A 22,984-nucleotide genomic window follows, 5' to 3' on the forward strand; every position below is an offset into this window, starting at 1 on the left:
CGCTCCTCTCCTCCATCCTGTCCAAGTCTCATGCTTTTCTCTTTTTCCCCACCCCAACCTCAAGAGGCAAGATTTAGATTTAGGGAGGCCGGCTTCCAGTCAACGCCTGCGGAGCGACGCGACCCGGCCACACGTAGCAGAACAATTTGAGACACGTCGATCATGTGTTAGCGGATGTCGTAAGGACAATGTGAAGATTTGTAGTGGGTAGCGGCGCTGTTGCTGGAAAGCTCGAACGCAAGCGGCGAAAAGATGGCGAGGAGGCGCATCCACACTCTCCTCGCTTCGCTTCTTCTGGGACTTTTCCTCCTCCATGTGTCGGTGAAAGGAGTGCAACAGCAGGAGGGGGAGGAGGAGGAGGAAAGGTCCTGCCAGGGCGCCTTCGACCTCTACTTTGTTCTAGACAAGTGAGTGTCTATTATTATTTATGGCTTTTGTTACTTTCTCGTGGCTGCGCTTTGCCGCGCAACCGCACTGCCGGTTGGAAACGCGTGGCGCACCGGCCTGGTGCTTCGGCGTCATTTTGCACACATAAGAACCAACATACAGTTAAACCAAACAGGGAAAGTCCCTGGTTTGTTTAGATTGATGACAAAGATCTCAAAAAACGAAGCGCTTCAGATGTGATTGCGATTAAGATTACCCAGGTCATCCAACTCAAGTGCGAATTACTACATACATTTTGAACTTTTTGTTTTGTTTTCTTTTAGTTGGGTCGTGTTGTTCTTTTGGCCCGGTTCATAGTGCTGAGGCAGGGCAAGCAGAGCAACGGGATGTGGGCTGGGCTAGGCAGGATTGAGTTTCAGGCTGCGATGACGCCTCCCTGCCTGCTTGGCGGAGACAGCTGCAACCGAGCCATATGCAAGTTCTGCTCTGTGTAGGCTTCAACGCTGCAATCCATAACTACCTTCGTTTGCTTGATCTAGTTATATAGGCTACATACATTAAAGAATACATTCTCTGGACCCCATACATTCTAATAAGAGTCAGTATAAAAAAAAACTTGGCGGAAACAATCTAGATCAGTTGTGACTCTAAAGCGGGATTGATTTATCAGTCCATCCACACATTTTGGCTGTCCAGCTGACTTGGAAAGAGCCCATCTCTTATTACAAGCCTTGAAGTGCTAAACATTTTAAAATTCAACTAGACCAGAAGTGTCAAACCCAGTTTAATCGTGGGCCAAATTGTAACTAGTTTCTGATGGAGGGCCATTATCACTGTTAAGTCAAATCAATTTTAAATATGATCGTCACATGTATATCTAGTTTGGAGATCTGAGACCAGTAAAAACTGTTCCAAGGAGGGATTGGAAACAAAAAATGCTTGATGTTTACCTCCAAAACTTTTGTAAAGTTGAAGACGACATGCAAATTTGATATTTTTGCCAGAACCTTGAAGTTTGGCTTTGATTTTGACACTTGTGAACTAGACTCGTAGAATATCACAATGACCCATCACAGGTGAGCTATTATTAGAACAGACCTACAGTATAGGCTGTAGCTACATGTGGTCCTTGGGGGTGACCTGGCACTCACTGGCACTATGTTGGGGACCATTGATTAAAAGTAAAAAAATACATAAGGTTATGTTCACACTGTAGGGCACGATGCTCAATTGGGATTTTCGTTTGAATGCAATCTATTTATGTTCTTGTTCATGTTAAAAACAATAAGTGCAACTTCTCATGTGAACGCAATGCGTTGGGATTTTGACACACATGTGCAAAAAGCACGACATGCGCAAAAAAACCCTCAAGCCACCGTGTTTACGGAAGTAAATACGGTCTTGCACAGGGGGCAAGACCACAGACCTAATATGAGGTCATTATTACCTCATATTAGCAGTGGCAATGCTGGAGGATTAAGAAGTTTTTGGTGATATGAGAAGTCTGTTAAAGATGATGTAATTGTCACGCATAATACATTAACTCTTTTGTGTGGCTTAAACAATACTATCTCCACAAACGTCAACACTAGGCTTCAAGTTTCAAGTGGAATTGAATTAAAGTGAAAAATAAAAGCTAAACAACTTTGCAGATTCACAGATGATTGTCAGGAGTAGTGTTCTTCTGCACTTTTTGCCACCCTCGTAGAAATCATATTGGTCTTATGTCTGTGGGTTAGGGTTCACACTGCAGACGCATCGCATACATAGCCGATATATATCCACATACAAAAGCGGGCAAAGTCAAATTTGAATAGAATTGGAATTGTGCTGCTGGAAAAAAAGTAATAATGTGGGTCCTATGGGCAAAAAATTGGAATTGAGCTGCAGCGTGTACGTAGCCTTAGACTCTAAGGCTTTGATGTCATTGCACCCTCCTTGGTGTTGTTACTCTAAGGCTTATGCCGCATTCAGATGGAGAGCGAAGAGCGTAGGTTTTGCATTGTAGTCAATGGAGTTCACGCGACGGGCGCGATGACGCATCGATGGACGCGAAGGAGCGACGCGTGGCGCATAATTGCGCGTGACGCGAGAAGTTAAAAAAATTGAACTTTTTTCACGTGTCGCTTCGCTTCAACCAATCAGCTTCGGGAACGTTCAACATCTCAAGCAGGGGGCAGGAACGAATCACGGCGGCCGCTTTGCGGTCACCGGGAGCGATCCAACACTGCCAGCTGAGCTTTCAATACAAAACGGAGCCAAGCAAGAGCTCTCACCTGGCTTGTAGAAAGGCGGAAGCGAGAACTTGGGACAACTGGTATGTGCAGCATTTGGTTCCTTTTTTTTAACGGCTGTTGAACCGTAGTTATTGTGCTAAGCTAACAATAGCGCAGGACTGACAGTACAGTATTTAGCACGGTATTGGCCGCTTGATTGCGACATTGAAACATTTTTTTTGGGGGGGCAGACGCCGTGAAAGCGAGGGACGCGCAGTGTAAAAAAAGAATAATAAAGGTGCTGTCGGAGAAAATATTGTCTCTGCCATATCCCAGAAAAGTGAACGTTCTCAGCAATGCTCTCCTTTCCGGATCCGCTGTAAAGTGCACAGCAAGCTTACTCCCTCCCCTCGCGTGATACTGTTGCGTGAAAAGTGAACTTCATTTTGACCTCGCGACGAAACGCCTCGCGTAGAGCGTAAACGACGTGCACCATCTGAACGCAGCATTAGATTAACAACACCAAGGGCTTTATGTTCGTGCCCAGCTACTGTAAGTGTCGCGCAAAGTGTATTCTAGCGAACGTCTTGTTTTTTCACTTTGGTATGTTCATAGACAGGCGCAGTCGGACGCGTTTGCGCCTCTTTGGTCTTCAACACAATACAACTGCTCCTCAAACAATCGAAACAGCTGTCATTTCAGTAAAAACTGAACACGACAGGGGCACAGCCCTTTCCATGACAGAAACCGATTTACTGGAGTCCATGCTGATGATCGAAGCTTGCGAATTTCCTTTATAAGGGACTGCAAGCAGAGCTCCATGAGTGGATGATGTAATTTAGCCAGTGCAGATACATATGTACAATAATAATAATAATAATAATAATCATGCATTCAGTGAATTATTGTCTACATGGATTCAGAGAGTTCATTAAATGCTGTTGTCATATTTATAAGAAATAAATTAAATTTCATCCACCTCCACGTGTGCACAGAGCTCAGGAACCTGCCTGCCGCCACCTCGATCAAATGAATCACATTTTAAGACCTGGTTCCAGCATACACTTTGTTAAGTCTATTTTCAGCCACCAAATTGTCAGGTACAGCAGCTCATGTCAAAGAAAAAAAACTGCAAGACGATTTTCTTTTGGTCTTATGTTCAGTTAAAATGTTGTTTACTGAATGTGTTGTTTAGTGTACATCTGTCAGTGTGGACATTGGCAGTTGTTCAGACATGATAATTGACATTTCTGCCTTTTATTTTTTTAAGCACCGGCTGCAAAATTATTCACATGGCTGCAGCGCGATTTGACATGTCAAAACGTGCTACAACGAGACCGGAGTACAGATGAGGCTTAAACCGTGTACAATGTCATGCCTTTAGTGGTGGTTTTTGAATGAATTTTGTTCAAGCATCCAGCAAAGTTTGTATCTTGTTGTCCTCAGCTTCCCTTGTACTCCACCATAGGAGCTGTCAAGTCAACACTTTGAATGACATTTCACTCTTTGGGGTGTCCACGGCAACATCTGTCAGCTGCTCTTCACTCTTTACCCTTTGCTTCTGAAAGTTTAAGAGAAGCCCGAGGAGTGTGCGTCACGCATGGCAAGCTCTCCCAGTGCTTGGACCTCAGCATGTCTCCACTGGCCCCCAGGAACATGCTTCCCCCCTCCCCAACCTTTTGACCTTTTTTCTTTCTTTAATGCCACATGATGACCCATTCAGAAACATCGCAGTAGGAGAGCACTACCGCATCCAGCATGTTGAGAAGAAAGATCTAAATGGACAGAATGAGGAGAAAAACAATCGTCGGCTCCCTGCATTCCTACACTCACTGTCTGACCTACACTAAATAGCAGACTATTTCCTTTGTAACCCACAAATAGAAAAATATGTGTTGGTGGCTGTGGTGGAATTTGGAGGTTTTTGCTTAATACTTTCAGTCAGTTTTCTTTGTAAAAGTGTATGAATACTTGTAAACGAGCGAGGATTAGAATCTCAGATGAAAATCTGATGGCAGTCATGTGGAACTGAAGTCTTCAAAGGATTTAGAGCAGGTAGAACAAATACAGACTTAGTGCCAGACATTACAGTGCACGCCCAAATGTAAAAAATAATCCATTCCACAACACTGGTCAAGCTGCGATTTCTTCTGATTTTGAAAAAAAAACATTTATGAAAGAAAATTGTTAGCAATTAATCTGTTCCGAGGTCAGTGTGTTGCTCTCCGAAAACATTGTTTACCCTACAAAAATGAATAACGCTAACTGCTGAAAGTGTACCTGATTTTCTAATGTTACTATTTATTTTAACATTGTAAAACCAACAATTTGACCTTAACTGTCAACAATTACCTTGATTGAAGGTTGACGCAACAAGACTCTTAGAGGTATGAATCGTGAGTTGCCAGATTTATTCATTTGCTTTGATTTTTTGCTTTTTTTTTATGTTAGGAAAAAAAAAAGTTACCAGAGAATTTACTGGACAGCAAGCAGAATCTGGGCACCGAAATATTTTTCAAAAAAGACAATATTTCCACCACTGCCAGGTTAACTTCACTGTCAAATTTAACATCAAATTAAGAATTACTCATGCATATTTAAAACACCTATAAAACTTGAAACATCCACTACTCTACACATTATGTAAAATGCAATAGATTGCATACATTTGAACCATGAACATTAAACTATCTTAAGCTAGCAATAGCAGTTAGGAGTTAAAAGATTAAATATACTTCTGTATTTTCGGTCAAATTCTGGAACGTAATATTGCTTGGTGTCACATGAGAAGTAGAATCTGGATTCAGAAGTGAAAGTGGTGAAGTAGAAAGTATTTAATGTCTATCCAAAAGTCTGTCATAACCACATCAAGCATTGGAAACTAGACCTGGAAAAACTAGACTTCAAAACAAGACTTGTAAAGATGGCTTGTAATGACAGCTTGAGAGCTTGACGTTCTGACAACTGAGCTTAAATTTGATCAGACATCAATCCTGTGGGACATAATAAAGCACATTAATGGACCATAGCAACTGCATGGCAACGCATACATCAAGGCATACAACTGACAACGGTGTCAAATACACAATTTTTATGACAAAGGGGAAAAAACACACGGCCATAGCAAATGCATAGCAACTGATATAGCAAGACTAGATCTCCACTAAAAACACCCCAAATGGCAATAACAGCCATTAAAGAGGACTGTCTCCCCAAATCCCTTTTGTCTTTATATGAGACGATCTAGAATCCTCCTCACTTTGAAACCCTTATATGGTATTGTGAAGGCCAGCCCAAGCAGATCCCTCCTAGAGCCTTTATCATGTCCTCCTGTCTAGGAAAAGGATAAGTGGAGCAGGAAGTGGCTGGTTAAATGGGTGCTACAAAAGAAAGGCATCATGAATCAAAGAGCTCTGACTTTCTTTCCTTTTACGAGGCTCTTACACTCTTCAGACCGCCACCCTCTGTCCATGTCTTCAGTTTGATGTCATTGCACCCCCCCCCCGCTGAGTGCTACTTGTGCACCCCTCTGTTGTGCAAGTCGCTGCCTTTTCTCTTGGTCAACCTGTTGTTAGGCTGCCTGTGCTCATCACCATCTGTTCCCCCTCAGTGCCACACACAAGCAACCAAACAGGCATACACACACATGCGCATGGACACACGCAGGCCAGCTGCCCGCTACATGTTCAATGCTACGGGCTGCTGCATCTGTCCCAGGCTAACCTCAACCCTCTGGCCCAACAGCAATTAGCCCCCATTAGCAGCCCCCCTGGGACTAGGCTTCATTAAGGGGCTGCTCATGTAAACAGTAGCAGCATGTAGCAGGCTATGCAGCAAGGTTAACAGGTTACAGTGCAACATAATGGAATGTGACTAGTAGGGATGGGACGAGACGCAAATCCCACGAGAAGCAGATATTTCACGAGATTGAGTCCATGAGAATGAGACAAGGTGAGACTTTTACAAAATTTGTAATATAAAACAATGGCTGTAAAATTGCCAGTTTTAATAATATTTGCTTTTTATCGAGCAGGCTGCAAGAAAATTAACAATCCATCGTGAAAATACACACAGAAAAGGAGACAAACTGTCGATCTTATCTGCCAATATTATCTGCCAATACTTGAAAACCCGAATAATGCCAAACACGTCATCCGGAAGATAATCAGAACATCCAGATTTTGGAGCCTGTAGAGCTGTGGCTATTGATTATTTTGGTATGAGACGAAGTAACGTCAAAACCGCAGAATACGCATTTGAGCTTGCATTGACCACTAGTGAGTAATCGGGAGGAACAGCGACTATTTCAGGCCAGATTTATTTGACCAGAATTTTATTATTTATTGTTATTATTACTATTTTAAAAGATGATCATTCTCATTCATGGCAATAAATGAGTTAAACTGCCTTAGAAAAGTAATGCGCCTGCTCTCACCAGACGAATACGGAGCGCTCAAGCACTGCTAGCTAACCACTCATTTATGCTGAACGCAGCTCTTACAGAGGCACAGCCGGCAATAAAATCTGGCATCATTAGCAATGGCAACTGTCAGTTGAGTCATTTACGGATATGAAACTACCTTCAATTGTTTTTTTGGGGCACTTGAACGCTGCTAGCTAGTGGCTAATCCTTTCTAAACGCCGGTAACAGGAACTGTACAATTCACTGTCAGCGTATTAAGTCATTTTTTCGCACCCAGAAATGGTGATTGAGTGTCATTTCTGCGCAAGATTGTGTTGTTTACTTCAGAAGTCACGACTAACTCCGAGAGCAATGGTTTTTGCAGATGAAAGAGTCAAGTTAGCCATGTTGTGACACGCTTTGAGGAACAACATCAAAATAAAAGCACGCCGAGGCATTCGCGTCATTATGTTATTCTTATGGCAAGGTTTAATTTGAAGATCTCACCACATTTGGCAGCCTGGTTTACTGTCTTGCAAAGCATTAATGCACAGTGCTGAGTATTCTCCTGTGTACCCCATTTCAAAAACAACCAAAAGAATAAAAAGATCTTGTGGTGTGTAAGGCAGAGAAATCCTGTGGCGTTCTCATGTCGTGACAGCTCATCCCATTCTAGTGATCAAGGCATATACTTACAGTATCTTAACAACCCTCTTGCATCTCCCAAAATGGCAACATGCCAATGCTAATAACTGTTTGCACTAATGTTTCATTTCTTCATTTGTCTTCATTGTTTCATTTTGTGGGTCAAGGTGTCATTGGAGGTGTTTCAAAGTATCAATATTTGACTGTTGACGTTATTTTCCAAGTGATAGAAAAGAAATCGGAAAAAAATACATTCCTGGCAACACTGCTTTGTCTTTTGCAGATCTGGAAGTGTGAAACATCACTGGATTGAGATTTACTCTTTTGTGGAGCAGCTGGCAGAGAAATTTATCAGGTACAGTCATTACTGTCCCTGTTTGCCAAGCACTGGAAAGTCTAAAGTGGATTAACGCTAAGAGGACAGTTGAAAGATCTAGAATAAAAGTATTGTTTGTTTTTTTTAATATATATTTTACAGGCCCAAATTTAAAGTGTGTTTAGCCAGAAAACAGAATACATTAGCAATGATAAAATGTAATAACTTTTCAATATTTCCTACTTGCACATTCAGTAGATATAACTTCCAAAATGTCTACAAGTGTGGGTAGATCGATTAAATAATAAACAATCACAATTCCAAAATTGGAATTGAGCAATGGATAATTATCTTTTGTTTGTTTTGTATATTTAGTGAGTAAAAGTCAATGATTAGTCGGCTGAACAAAATACACCTTTAATTAAACTTTGTTTCAAATTCATTAACTTTGTTTGATTTTTGGGGGTGGGTTTTTTAACGCCATTAACTTTGTCTTCTCTTGTAGTGTGTTAATGTGTGAATATAAGGTCAAAACTATGACACAAATCTAAAATTATAAGTGGAATCTAGAGCCATTTCTGGAATGTCTCCAGCTTGTGACTTGAGAATGTGAGTTGAGTCAAACAACTGTGTTTATAGTCCCATGTTGAGAATGTCCTTCATCGTCTTCTCTACGCATGGCAAAATCATCATGAAGTTAACAGAGAACAGGTAAAGATGCACTACACATCTGTGTTGTATGTTTAGCGCTATTTCTGTCCCAGGAGGTTGTGGTGTTTTTTTGGGACTTTTGTTAATGACATGATAAATGTGGAAAAAGCAAAGACGATTCTTATGAAAAATTGAATGTAGCATATTGTCCAAAATCATGAGTCCATTACGTTGGGCTCGCAGATCCAAATTGCAGACCTGTTTTTTTTTTCATCAACTTTCTGTCTTTTTAACTGATGGAATGCTCATAGGCTGGAGAGGGCCACAACCTGTTTCTGTTGAAGTCATTCTCCTCTTGACCACAACTTTCACTCTTGATCCATTTTTTTTTTTCACAATCATGTCCTAAATGGACTGCATGTATTGCTAAATGGATTGCTTTGCAATAATTACACTTTACAGTGGCAATAAATATTCTAATGCTAATTGAAAGTGGTAAAGTTAAAACACTCAATTTTTTCCAACATATCTGTGTTTCAACAGCATCGATTCGAATGTGAAATAAGTAATATGTCATTTACAAGGCTTAAAATAGTTATACAGTATATACTCCAAATTTGATATAGTATAGATTCGTTTTAGAGCGTACAGAACATGGCAAAATGCACTTTCGTCAAGCGCCGCCTAATTGCCTCTTTGTTGTCAGCAATGAGGCTGCGTGGCTTTTTTTTTTTTGGATGGACTTTGATGCATTATGAAAAGGAAAAGATGGCTTGCCTTCTTTCCTTCAGCCCATGAATGTGTGCTTGAACAAGCCGGCATGGATGTCGGCAGGTTGGGGGAGAAACTGGGAAGGGCAACCTTCCATGGTCATCACTTAGTTAAGGAACATCCCAAGTAAGATGATCAGCAAATCATCTCCGTAGACCTGCATTTGAAACAAATTGGACAGGTCCAAAGATGACTACACATGGAAGAGTAATGAGGATGTTGGAACAAACGTCCGGGAGTTAAATGGGAGGAGCTATTTGGCGCGTCAAAAAGTGATGATGGCTTTTAGGGCTTTTCGACAAATTCATATTTAGCCGTGTCAAAAAATAAAGCATTGACACTTTTTATTGTTGTAAAATTAGTTTCTGAATTTGCGTCTACGCCCATGTGTATATTGGCTCGCACTTGTCTCGTTTACGCCCCACCCCTTCCCCCATAACTGCAACAGTATGTTAGTCGATGCACAATGAAGAAATGCCGTTAAAAGGACCCTGATTTTTCCATTCGAATAACACTCCCCGTGTGTTTTAATCGTAAAGCCATGATCTATGTAACCCCTAAACTCAGGAATATAGTACTTATAATCGCGCTTTTGTAAACTTCACCCAAATTGAAGTAAAAAAGTGGGGGGGTCTACTTGTTTCTTTTTGTAAGTTATCATAAACGTTTTGCTGAAGCGTTTGTCCGTACCCTTCAGGGAGGCCATCACTGGGGGCCTCAGAGCTTTAAAAAGTGTGATTGCTGGAGGAGACACATTTATGAACCTCGGCCTGGAGATGGTAGGCGCAATTTGAAAATAGTTTCATACAAATAGCATAAAATTAAACAAACATTTCCCAACCAGCACATGATTCAGACTAATTATGTTTGCATGTCGGCAGGCTAATGCGCAGATATATCAAGAGAATCAAGGTAAACTCTTTCGATTGCCAATATTTGGTACATTCCAGTACATTGTTTCACAGGCCTTGAATTTTGCATGCTTGACAGGGACAGCCAGCGTTATCATTGCACTGACTGACGGGGAACTGAACGAGTGGCAGTTTGACACAGCTCAGCGAGAGGTAATATGGGATGAACATGTTCAACATTTCTTGCCTCTTACCTTGCTTCTATAAATGAGACAGTATGTGTCAATATGAGACATCGTTGACATTGCGGTCACCATGATTTTTTTTTTTTAAAGTGTTCAGATTCTAATGGCCTTTTCAGATGGCGCAACAGTCACAGCAACGCTGCTGGTGACCTTTTTGGGTTTACTGCTTTTTTATGTGTTCCATCCTCACAGGCTCAAAGGGCCAGGTCTATGGGAGCCATTGTTTATTGTGTAGGGGTTAAAGAGTTTAACCAGACTCAGGTAGGAAGCACGGAGGAAAAATGAATATACATAATCATGTAACAAAGCAAATACAACAATGTCTGTGTATATTTTTTTTTAGCTTGCGACCATTGCGGACACTATGGAACATGTGTTTCCTGTTTGGGGGGGCTTTCAAGCCCTCAGGGGAATCATTGACTCGGTAACACACACACATAAGCACACAAATACACAAAGGAACACACAAAGCTGTGTTATCTTCTCAAACCGTCTTGTGCCTTAGATCATCAAGAAGTCCTGCATTGAGATCCTCGCGGCTGAGCCGTCCAGCGTGTGTGCAGGAGGTAAGGGCTGTGCGGTGAGCAAGGTTCCCTCGTTAAGCCAGTAGTCAGTAACGTGTGGGTGTGATTAGTTCAGATGACAGTCATCCAAAGCCTCCGGAGCGCACCGCGAGTTGAGTAATCGCACAGACGCTTATGGCCGCGCGGTGACACACAGCGTATTGTCATTCGCGGCCGGGGGAGATTAGCATAGTTGCTTGGCCCCAGCGTGTGGCCCAAAAGAGGAGGAGGAGGAATTGGAGTTGGTCAGAGGAATTAGCCATGAATCTTTAAGCATGGCTTGCTCCCTGGCCTAGTTTGCCACATCGTATATGCTGAGCAGCCACTCTGGCTCCTTCAACCCCGACTTGAGCCTCTTCTCCCATCTTTGCATGGCTGTCCTTTGGATGCCACTTATGTGGAAGGAAAGGTGGAAAAAAAATGGCAAATGAGATGATGCAGTAGCCTATCTGTAAGTCCATAAGATAGATGAGCTTTGACGTGACCTTATTAGGAACCACTTAGAGAGGGCATTTAAAACCCTGCTCCCGGGATGAACAGCAGAGAAAAAAAAATCGTCTTTTATGAGTCTATTTAAGATATGGGGTGTGCATTACTGTGCTTTATGTGTGGTTGTTGTTGTACCCTTTACAATAACAGTCAAATGAAGAGGAAAGGAGAGGCAGAGAAGGTGATAATTACAGCAGTCTAAGTCCCTCCCAAGGGGGATGAGGGATTTTAGAATAAATATGAAAAGTCAAAAGTAAAGAAATCATTCTGAAAATATGGAAATAATGTCAGAAAAATTATTGTGTGAGTTCATGAAAAGAAATATATATTGAGTGTCTTCAATGCTAATATAAGCAAGCCAGTCGTCATTAAAAGGCCAGAATTTTAAAATGTCCAAATGCTCACAATTTCATCTTTTCACCAGTAGATATTCTTCATTTTCTGTAGTCCTCAATGAAAGCAGACTGATATATTTTTGATTGAATCAAAAACATTTGCTGTTACTTTGGAAAACAATGCCCAAACCAATAACTGCATCATGATTCGTTTGTGGATTTTTTTGCTCTCTCAAGTGAAACTGTTTTTTAATAAAGGGACTTTGAAACATCCGATGAATGAAATTATCTGAACAATAAAGTAGATTGATCAATTATTGAAATTCTCATTGTTGCAGCAAGTTCCTTATTTCAAAATATTTTGAATTTCTACGATTGGCTGGCAACCAGTCCAGGGTGTCCCCCACCTACTGCCCAAATACAGGTGAAATTTGCACCAGAAAGTCAGCGAACCTATTGGGGATGAATGGATAAAGAAAATGAATGAATGGGTGGATTTCATTTCCAAATAATTCAGGAGAGATTACTTGATAAATGGAGTTCCAAAGATTAATAAATCAGACATAGTACTGTTATTTTTTTTCAACAAAAAATGCTGTACGCTGGTTAGAGGTGCTTGGCTGAAAGAATATTTTACAGGAAGTGCTGTACTGGAAAAGGGTGAAGAATCACTGGATCATAGCAATGAGTAGGACAATAAAGTGTCCTCGTATGATGATTGTCTATGGTTTGTTGCCAATTTATCAGCCGGCCTGTTCCCAAATATTTTCCAACAGCCTCATTTGTTATTCGATTGATGAGCAGCCTAATGGTCAGTGAACTAAGAAACTCACTCCAACCAAAACTTGACTCTGGCCTAATTAATGAAGGGCAGCCACTGTAATGCACTGAGCTTATTATTCCAGTGTGCATCCTTTGTTAATAAATGAAGCCGTGTAGAAATAATCACAGCCTGTGAGCGTTACATGCCTATTATTGGTCTCGCGTGACACAAAAAAATGGTCATTTTCAAGCACTGGTCAGCATCTTATAACCACCATCTCGCCATATTGCATCAATACAAATGTCTTTATGTATACAAGTCATTCTTTTCAACACGTGTAGTTGTTTTTCAAGCACACACACACCAACACACACACACGGGTCCCTCACACTGATGTGAAGTGACCAGGCTGAGCTGCCTGCAAACAGGCCATCAGACTGGACAGTGAACACCGGGCCACACTATCAGATATGACAGCACTGCTCCCACACATACACACACAGGGAGGACGCTGAACCTGAGATTTAACATGACAGCAGAGATTGCTGCTTTCATTAGCGTCTTACCCATCCCTCCCCGTCGTTCCTTCCTGCGTGGCCCCCGCCCTGCCCTTCGCTGTCCCGTCGCACTAACGTGATTGAAGGGCCGCCGTTTGGACAAGCCTTACCCCACTTTCTCCGTGCACAAAAGTGCCTCGGCTTAACAGACAAAAAAAAAAAAAAAAACGTCACATTAACGCTCGTCAAACATTCAGGTAAAGATGGACGTGGACATCTGGTCAAAGTGGTGGGCAGCAACATATGTACGATACAAGTCAGCAGGATGCCACCAGTCTTAGCCCACCATGACTGTGACAGCATTAACCTTTAAGACACAAATTGTGTGTGAAGGCTAATATATCTCCATGTGATAATACAGTGAACTAACCGAATATACCTTACACATTACGCATTACACATTACTCTATTTGCATTTTAACAACAAAAAAAAGTCTCTTATTCAGTATTTTCAGCATTTTCTGGGAACAGTACATGCTGATGCCATTATGGTTCAGTTTTCTAGCAGAAGCCACACAATATACAATATTTGTTTACATTTTGATTTGGTATTGTCACTGAAAGACAACTTGTCTGTTGAAATTAACTTAAAATGTGTTCATGAACATGAAACATTCCAGAGATTTAATCCCAAGTATTCATTTTCAGATTTATTTTTAAGTATTAATTTTGGAGAAATTTTAGAATTTGAGAAGCGGTGCTTCCCAGGGAATGACCCCAGGAAAAAAGCCTTTGTTTTTGTCATGTGAAGTGTAATTTCTTTAAAAAAAAGAGTTTTCACCTTTTTTTTTTATTTTTAAATTTCAAGCACTTTGATCCACTTGGTTATTTTTTTCACTTTTAAGCTGTTTTAACGCTGTAAAAAATATTTATATTTATCTTGCTTTTTTCTTTCGTTAAAAAGGATACAGGTTTGGGTATAGTTATACAATTTCTATAGATATTCATCTTATTTATGGTCTGGCGAGTGGGTGGGGGGGCAGGGGGTGGTGAAAGGTTTTCTCTTTCCTATGGGAGCTTGGCAAAATATAATTGAGAAGCACTGGAGTAAAGGGTTGCCTTAAATGGTTGGCATAGAATGAGTCAATGTAATAAAAATGAAGAAAAGACATGGATGCATTACGTGTTTTATATCAGCCAGGGAACCAAGCATTAGCCAAAATGAGTGGCCAGAGTGTCAGTCAGCTATTCATACAGTGTTATAAATCATAACAGTAAATGCTGTGCAATCCAGAGATATGGCCCTGGAAATGCTTCTGATTGCTGTGGTTAAAGTCCAAACTGAAGCAGGTCAAACAGGAAATGGCTATGTTGTGTTGCGTGCGATTGTGTTTGTGTGTGTGCGTGTGTGTGGGTGGGTGGTTGGGTGTGGGTGGGTGTACAATATACGTATTTGTTTGTGTATGCATGCTCCCTCAGCATATCTCAATTCCAATTATATAAATAAGCCCTGAGAAGCAATTTTGGCTTCATGACATTTAAATTCTGTGTGTAGTATTTGATGTTTTGGGGTTTTTTTTGTTTTTGAAGTTGCAATGTGATGAAGAAAAAAAAAAGTGTACTGTACCCTTAAAAAGAACTTTGTGCGACCAAATGTTTTCACTGCTACATCATGCAATTCTAATTGTAGTCATCAGCTGTGTGCCCCTTTAAGAGAAACACCTCCCTCAAAATTAATGCCTCCCTTGTTCATATCAGATGAATAAAATAGTTTCATCAATGTTACTGTTCGCTCATAAAATTAAAAATATTAATTTGATTCGATATCCAAAACATCAGCACCTACAAAGGCATGAATGTAAATGAATATCATTCCAGTAGATTGATTTGTGATCATGCCACCGTGTTGTGTGCATCCAAGTTTATGCTGAAGGAATCTGGGTGCCTTATTCTGAATCAGCTCTTGCTATTCTACTGTGCTTCTCTATTGTCTATAATTTACAACTAGTAAGAATTGATGCATGTTTTAGGCTGTTGACAATTTTTGGCAGCTGATTCACTTTAACAGTTATAATGAGTAAAATTGAATCTGCTTCCTTGTAATGCATTTAATAGGTGTCAATTATATGCAGATTTTCACTATTCACAGGCCAGCCTGGTACCTATTCTCTGCAAAGAACACGGGTCAAATATTGTTTTAAAAACAATATTTTTCGGTTTCAAGAGTGCAATGTGTGCACACTTTGTCTAGTTTTGCTTCCGGTTCAGTCCAGCCTCATTTTCATTTCCTTTTTTGAGCGACATATTTCTCAGTTTTCCTTCATTTTTGGGTCCCTTTCCTTCCTCCTCCCTACTCACCATGCCCAGACGTGACACTTATATTAAATTGCCATTTGTAATTTAAGCGTACAATCTCCTTTGTTAAAGCTTGCCTGCTCTTTGTGGATCTCAGAAAACTTTGTGGAATAGTTTGAAATTATTATTATAAGTTTTGGCACGTAGAATGATGAATATATATATTTACATTCTTTTAAGTTCTATTTCATCACTGTTCCATAAATTGACACCTTTAACTGTTACAAATGTTTGCTTTATGTTTCAATTCTTTAAAATCACCGGTAGCCCTTAAATCATAACAACACTCTTTCCAATATTTTCCGGTTTCTGTTGATTATCTTGTTTTGAATCAAAATCAAATCAAAAATTTTGTTTCTGTTGCTTTTAGTGTTTTCTGATGCTAAGGGCACAGTTAATTCATTTTTTTCAGGCACTTATTTTGAAATAATTTTCTGTTTTTGAATAGAGGACTGGAAATTAAAATACAATTTTCTTTAACCACATCATTAATAATCAACAAAACAATTGACAGATTATTCAAAGAATCCTTAGATGCAGCCCTAATCTCCTTCCAATAAGGCGGTGTACAAAATTGGACTTCCATATACATTTGATTTGTAAAAACGTGGTGCACTCAAATGAGGCAAGGACAAGAACAAAAAAAAAAAAGTCAACACAAATTGCACAATATAGATTTGCACGAAAAGAAAATAGAATTAATTTCAAAATCAGCATTTGCATTTGCGCAGTATATATAGCTACAAACCTTCAACATTTGAACATCTGAAGCGTGTCTCGATTTGCAGCGGAGTCAACCTGTGAAGTGGCTGGTGTGACCTTTCCAAAAGTAGTGTCACGTACACGCCAACACCCTACTGTGTTTTTATGCAGTGATCTTCACGCTGGCGCTTTTAAATGTTAAAGGTGTGACCGATGTTCATTTCTATTAGCCGCAAGGATGCTAGCGGGGCGCAGTCGGAGCGCCAACACACTGTCCGCTTACACTCGGCTCGGGAAACAAACACACAACGTGTGCAGAAGTCATGCGATGTGCCATAGGTAAGGTCAGAGCCTCTTTGACAACACCGTGCTGTTGTCAGCCCCGCAGGCATGTTTTTTAACCGAGTGTTTTCTTCCCGCTCACCAACATATGCTGAGAAGCAGCCACATAGACACTGCGGCATATGCTGGCAAGGCCCTGTCAGTGCACTTTAACAGCGCCCGAGGGAAAGTAAAGGTCAAAGATGCGCACGCACCATGCACACACGCCTCCTGGCTACTACATACACACACGCACAGATATTTTGGAATAGGAGCAATTTTAGCATTGGCACCATTGGAGCATGTTGGGGACTTTCCACACCTACATGCACGGACACACAAATGTAAACAAACTGTAATGAGGCATACTCCAGCTCAAATGCACTAGAGAAAGGTAATGGCTGCGAGCGCTCGCCGTAATGGTCATCATTTCATTTTGAACAGGAGTATTTGAAAAAATGTTTAAAAAAAAAAAGCAAAGTTGCTGAACTGCTAAATTTATATTCTTAGAAAAAATGTATTCATGTTGTTTGTGTGTATGAAATAAAATGATGTGTTGGTGTGTTTGTCCTTCAGAGAACTTTCAGGTGGTGGTGAGAGGAAACGGCTTTCTCCATGCCAGAAACATCGATCAGGTTCGCTGCAGCTTCAAACTGAATGACACACACACTGTAGGTAAGTTGTGGTGGGAAAGTCAAAGTCAGGGTTGGCAATGCACGGAGGAACATGTGGAAAAAAATTGCAACTTGATGAATTTTCATCCGCAAAACTAACAAATCAATTGATCTGTGCTTGAAAAGTACATTTAATTTTTCATTTAAATTTTTAATGCCAACTTCTGACTCCGTATACGAATAGCACAGGGCTGGACAGCTGCTCGCCTGCAGGTTAGACAATCTAAACGTCACTTTGAATCATTTAAAAAAAAACAAAAAAAAACGTAGTCTTAATTGCACCACTTTGGTCGATTTAAGGCGGTCACATGATTTTCAGGAGTCACCTTGCAACCCATCGCTAGCAGTCGCTGGTGCTTTTTTAACCCCTGGTTGCCCGGGGATTTTTCCCTAACTCTGGCTGACATTGAAAGGGTCATAACATTGTCAAATACAAATATATATATATATATATATATATATATATATATATATATATATATATATATATATATATATATATATATATATATATATATATATACAGTGGGCCCCCGGGTTACGAACTTAATCCGTTCAGCGGCTAGCTCGTATCTCGAAATGCTCGTATAGCGGGCAATCCAAACCCATGTTAATTCGTGAATGCGTGCAACGCGCGCAGAAGCCTTAGGTAAAAACAATATATTAATATTGAGTGACATAATCTACTGTACAGTTGCATTAAATAACAAATTCAAAGGAAAAATGATTTTTACCTTTGGAAAGACGTGACTTGAGTTGAGATAAGCAGAGGGGAGCAGAGACGAAAGCTTAAAGTCAACACGGTAAAGCAGATATGCTATTTGTCTTACAGTGTCACAGTAACTTTTTCAGTCAGGGTTTTCTCTTCTTCCTTCCATCCCAACCAGCTGTGCCATCAAGCTAGATAAAGGCGTTCGGCCAATAGCATATCGGCACTTCTGTGATTGACGTGTGACGTCGGCCAATAGCATCTCCGTGAGTGAGACCGGGTGACCTTAATCGACCAATAGCATATTGGCGTCTCCTTGACTGACTGATACTTATTGGCACGTTTTTTTTAAACGGTTGGAATGTATTGACATCTTATTGATTAAAACACAGTTAAACTTGTGACGATTCTTTGTCCTGCAATCGGCACACTTAATTTCAAGTCAGCTGTTTTTCCCGACGTGAATTGAGCTGGGTGGTGGCGGAGGGGAGTTGTTTGCATGTGTTATATTAACAAGGCACCACACTTATAGATTGTTCGAGCATCAGTTTACTGTTCGGTTCAGCTCACAGTATTGCAACAATGGCGTTGCCCCAAAGCATGTTGGGAGGTTGCTCGATTGACATGACTTGCAATTATGTCAAGCATCTACTGGATGGTACTATAATACCACCCGTATCAGAGAGCAGACCTGCGCTCTGACACAGCGCGCGACGCACATATGCTATTGGTCTTACAGTGTTACAGTAACTCTTTCAGTCAGGGTGCAAATCACGGAGATACTAAAACATCATCCTCTTATTTCTTCCTTTACCGCTGCTAGTAATTTTAGAAGCTATGTCTAACAGATAAAGTTTGCAAAGTCTTCAAAACATTCCGTTTTTCACTCATTTTGTCTCCTTCCTTCCAACCTGTCCCATCAAGCTAGATAAAGGCGTTCAGCCAATAGCATATCGGCATTTCTGTGATTGACGTGTAACGCCGGCCAATAGCATCTCCGTGAGTGAGACCGGGTGACCTTAATCGACCAATAGCATATTGGCGTCTCCTTGACTGACTGATAATTATTCGCACTTTTTTTTTTAAACGGTTGGAATGTATTGACAATTAATTTAAAAAAAAACACACATTTAAACCAATGACAATTCTTTGTCCTGCAATCGGCACATTTAATTTCATGTCAGCTGTTTTTCCCTTTAGCTGTACAAACACTACACTTAAATGGTAATATATATTTAGACACCGTGAGTGAGACAGTCAGTGTGACGTTGTAAGAGCAATAGCGTTTACGTTACCACCACAAGTATGTACCAATGATTTTAAATGACGCAACTGCTGAATTTGTTGACGCAGTTAAGCGAGAACTTTCTACACACTCAATGACTAGAATGTCGGAATGCTCGTAAGGCGAGAGGTTTGTTCGTAAGCGGAGGCCAAAAATCTCCCTGATCCACGCTCGTAAGGCGAATTGTTCGTAAATCAGGGTGCTCGTAAGCCGGGGGCCGACTGTATATATATATATATATATATATTTTCCAAGATTGTTTTATTTGGACAAATTTTCATTATGTGAGGAAAAAAAGCGGGAATGTGCAGGTATAATGTTATGCATTGCATGAAATAAAATGCTTCCGGCCAGCAAAGTAAAAGCTTTCCTGCAAAATGTAGTTCTTGTAATGAAGCATTTTGTCAACTACACGTCCCATGCATAGCAAGAACCTTGCATTATGGTAGTCAGGCCAAGCCACTCAATGAAGTCACTGAAAGGCTTGCAAATGTCATAAGTTGTCCACTACTGCCCCCTGGTGGTTTGAGGGGTCTCAACAGAAAAATTTTGATTGCGCCCTGTGTGCGAGTTCCCGTTGAAAGGATTAAGGCCAAAATTGGGGGAAATGCATGATAAAACAGTTGTTATTTTTTTTTTTTTTTTTATTAATCCATTTTCTAGACTAGAGCCACTTATGCAAGCAAGGGTCACATGCTTGCTGGAGCCTATCCCAGTTAGCTTCAGGCAGTGGGCGGGGGACACCAATAGCAGGGTACACAGAGACAAACAGTCATTCACGCACCCAGTCACTCCTAAGGACAATTTAGTATGTCCAATTCAACCTGCCTTGCATGATTTTGGAATGTGGGATGGAGCCAGAGTGCCCGGAAAGAATGCATACGGGCTCAGGGAGAACATGCAAACTCCACACAGGACGCCCGGAGCGAGGTGAATTTGAACTCGGTTCCCTTTAACTATGTGACCTGTCCAACATGCCCATTGAAGAGACCGTGATGTCAACACAGCAGATGTGCTCAATGTTATTATTTACAGAAGTACCTGGTGATGTTGAAATGGCTGTCATAACGGAGTTAGAATATTTTCATAGTTGTTAGTTGCTAATCAAATAAGGGCAAACGTCGCACATTGTGGCCAAAGCAGACGTCCAAGTCACCTATGCTAGCATTTAAGTTGACTTTTCCTGATATAGCACATGTATTCCCAATTTTAATGCTTTGCAGGATTTGATTTCCACTTTTAAACGTTGGCATAGTTTTGTAACAAAACAAAAAACAGCATTTTCAAATTTAAAAAAAAATACATACTACACACAAAAAAGGACATAGAAATAATTTGTATTCCTTTTTGAAATTGCTCTCTATTTGGAACAAGTGTCATAAATATTCACTGGCGTCCACATGGTGACAACTTGTCACGAAAGGTTAATTTTTCTACATGTATTTAGTTATTTTACCGGAATATCGGTCAAATTAGAATTTGTAGAACAGGGGTGTCAAACCCTGTTGAATCCTGGGCCAAATTGTAACTCTAGTTTCTGATGGAGGGCCGTTATGACTGTGACGTCAAATTTGAAATATGATCGTCACCTAGTTTTAAGATCAGTTTCTCCAAAAACATTTTTTAAAGTTGACAAAAACTTGCTAATGTTATATTTTAGTCAGAACCTTGAAGTGATAATCAGCTTTTCGCAGGCCACAAAAATTGATGTGTCGGGCCGGATTTGGCTTTGAGTCTGACACCTATGTTGTACAACGTCAGGGCCTTGAACTTTGGATTTTTCACTGCACAGTTCCATCTCCAAAAAAAACTCCTAAAAGCTGATTTAATTTGTCTGCAGATGAGAGACCTGCCGGAATAGAAGATACGTTCCTTCTCTGTCCTGCCCCTGTCATCGAAGAGGTGGGGAGGTGAGTCGCGCATCATTTATGATCTTTACCCTCACGCTTTTTTAGTGTGGGACCAAAATTAGCTGTCCATATCTTAGCCAGTTGGGTGCGTGAGACTGATATGGGCGCCGTGCCGCCTGTCCTTGAAAGCGTCTCGGCCAAAGTCACTGAGCGTGTGTGATCAATCAGAGTTTGTCACAGCTAACGAAGGCAGACACCAATCACAGGAGGAGAGCCCTGGAACACGACTTAATGAGCGCCTCCTGGTTTAAACCTTCACAGCCCCCCCCCCCCTCGCCTTTGTGTATGTGTGCAAACATGAACATGCGTGCCTATCTGTGTGGTATCCCAATCTGTGACTGACACTTTAAGGAGAGAGAAAAAGGGTGAGGCGAGGCGGCCGGCAAGTGTAAAGTTTCCTCCAAGCATTTGCAGCCCTGCCCTTGGTGATTGCGAGTGGAAGTTTTGGAGTAAGCCAGACAGAGCGCAGCTTTGGGCTGAGCTCCAAGTGGAGCCAGACCCCGCAGCTTTCCCGGCCCCGGTGCCCTGGAGTCCTGTGCATAATTATACACTGCCGCCCTGCGGCTTCAGACACCTCCCAGTCAGCTTCTGTCGTGGCGCTGTCACTCAGATTCCTTGTGTGATTTGAGCTCGTCTGCGAAGTAGTTTGTTCACAGGGAAACATTTACCACGCGTATTGGAAAGAGAAATTGCGACATGCTGCGCTATAAATGATTTAACACAATACAGATACTAATGTGACAGATGGATTTCAAAAGGTTAACTGGGATTGGCTCAATTCTCCCAATTAAGCTGCTATAGAAAATGGGTGGAAGAGGGATCAAATGAAAAAATGCATTTTTTGTTGTATTATTTATCCCTTTTTTAATTTATTCTTAAACTACTTTATCCATACATCTGTTTTCTATAACACATACCCTGGTCGGGGTTTTGGGAAGCTGGAGACTATCCCAGCTGACTTCCTGCAAAAAGTATTGTAATTCCCAAAATAGAAGACACACTCGTGTATAAGACATATCCTTAATTTTGGGGTCAAATTCTGGTATTTTCTATTTGTCACCATGTATAAGATTCACCAACACTTTGGCAACAATGTAAAAACTATAGCGAAACAGAAATAATATCTTCCTAAACTCTTCATAGTTTCTTGTGTTCATATCCATTAGTTATTTGTTTTTTGCGGGTTAATTTACTAGTCAGATTTTCCACGTTGTCAGTGGTGAGTAAACGCCTCGCCAGTGTAACTAAGTTGTTTTTTTATTTCCTCGCGATGCGGCGCAAGTTTGTTTTTATACCACAAATACCTGATGTTGAGCAGCATCATTGTTTCACTAAGTTTATGATTTTCTGTATTTGCTGAAAGACCTCAATTAATAACCAGTCAAAAGAAATACTTTTTTGTGTTCTCTAACCAGTGTATTCTTACTTGAATCAGTAGGAGACATCTTAAGTTTTACATGATCCTCTCCGTTTTACTAATATTCCTGTGTGTGAACAAAGATGGACTCGGACGGCAGTTCTGTTTGCTCACTTCTTTTATTTAAAATTAGGCCGTAACAACCTCAGCTAACAAGCAGCTGTTAGCTGCAACTAATAGCCAATTGACGTCCACCGTCTAGCTCGTCCCATTACGGCAGGGGTGTCAAACCCCGTTTAATCGTGAGTTTCTGATGAAGGGCCATCAATAAAGTAGTAAATAAAGAAGTAAAATCAATTTTAAGTATGATCATATATTTATCATATATATTTACCTAGTTTTGAGATCAGAGACCAGTAAATGTTTTTCCAAGGCGGGATTGGTAACAAAAACTGCTTGTTGTTTACCCAAAAACTTCTGTAACGTTGTCTGTAACGTTGAAAACAACATGCAAATTTGAAATTTTAGTCAGAACCTTGA

General features: G+C 40.7%; 1 protein-coding gene across 1 annotated transcript in view; it reads left to right on the top strand.

Annotated features, from left to right (window-relative positions):
• Positions 1-8: 8 nt before the first annotated feature.
• The window catches only part of antxr1d (ANTXR cell adhesion molecule 1d), a 38,355-nt gene continuing 15,379 nt past the window's right edge, over positions 9-22,984 (top strand). Inside the window, exons 1-11 of the mRNA XM_088420903.1 lie at positions 9-407; positions 7,934-8,005; positions 8,606-8,677; positions 10,086-10,167; positions 10,270-10,300; positions 10,379-10,452; positions 10,677-10,745; positions 10,828-10,908; positions 10,990-11,050; positions 17,086-17,184; positions 21,018-21,087. Coding sequence (XP_088277029.1) covers positions 253-407; positions 7,934-8,005; positions 8,606-8,677; positions 10,086-10,167; positions 10,270-10,300; positions 10,379-10,452; positions 10,677-10,745; positions 10,828-10,908; positions 10,990-11,050; positions 17,086-17,184; positions 21,018-21,087 — 866 coding nt within the window. The 5' untranslated portion in view covers positions 9-252. The remainder of the gene's footprint in view (positions 408-7,933; positions 8,006-8,605; positions 8,678-10,085; positions 10,168-10,269; positions 10,301-10,378; positions 10,453-10,676; positions 10,746-10,827; positions 10,909-10,989; positions 11,051-17,085; positions 17,185-21,017; positions 21,088-22,984) is intronic.

The sequence above is a fragment of the Hippichthys cyanospilos genome, chromosome 8, assembly GCF_059441005.1.
Source record: "Hippichthys cyanospilos isolate Australia breed blue-spotted pipefish chromosome 8, RoL_Hcya_1.0, whole genome shotgun sequence".
NCBI lineage: Eukaryota > Metazoa > Chordata > Actinopteri > Syngnathiformes > Syngnathidae > Hippichthys > Hippichthys cyanospilos.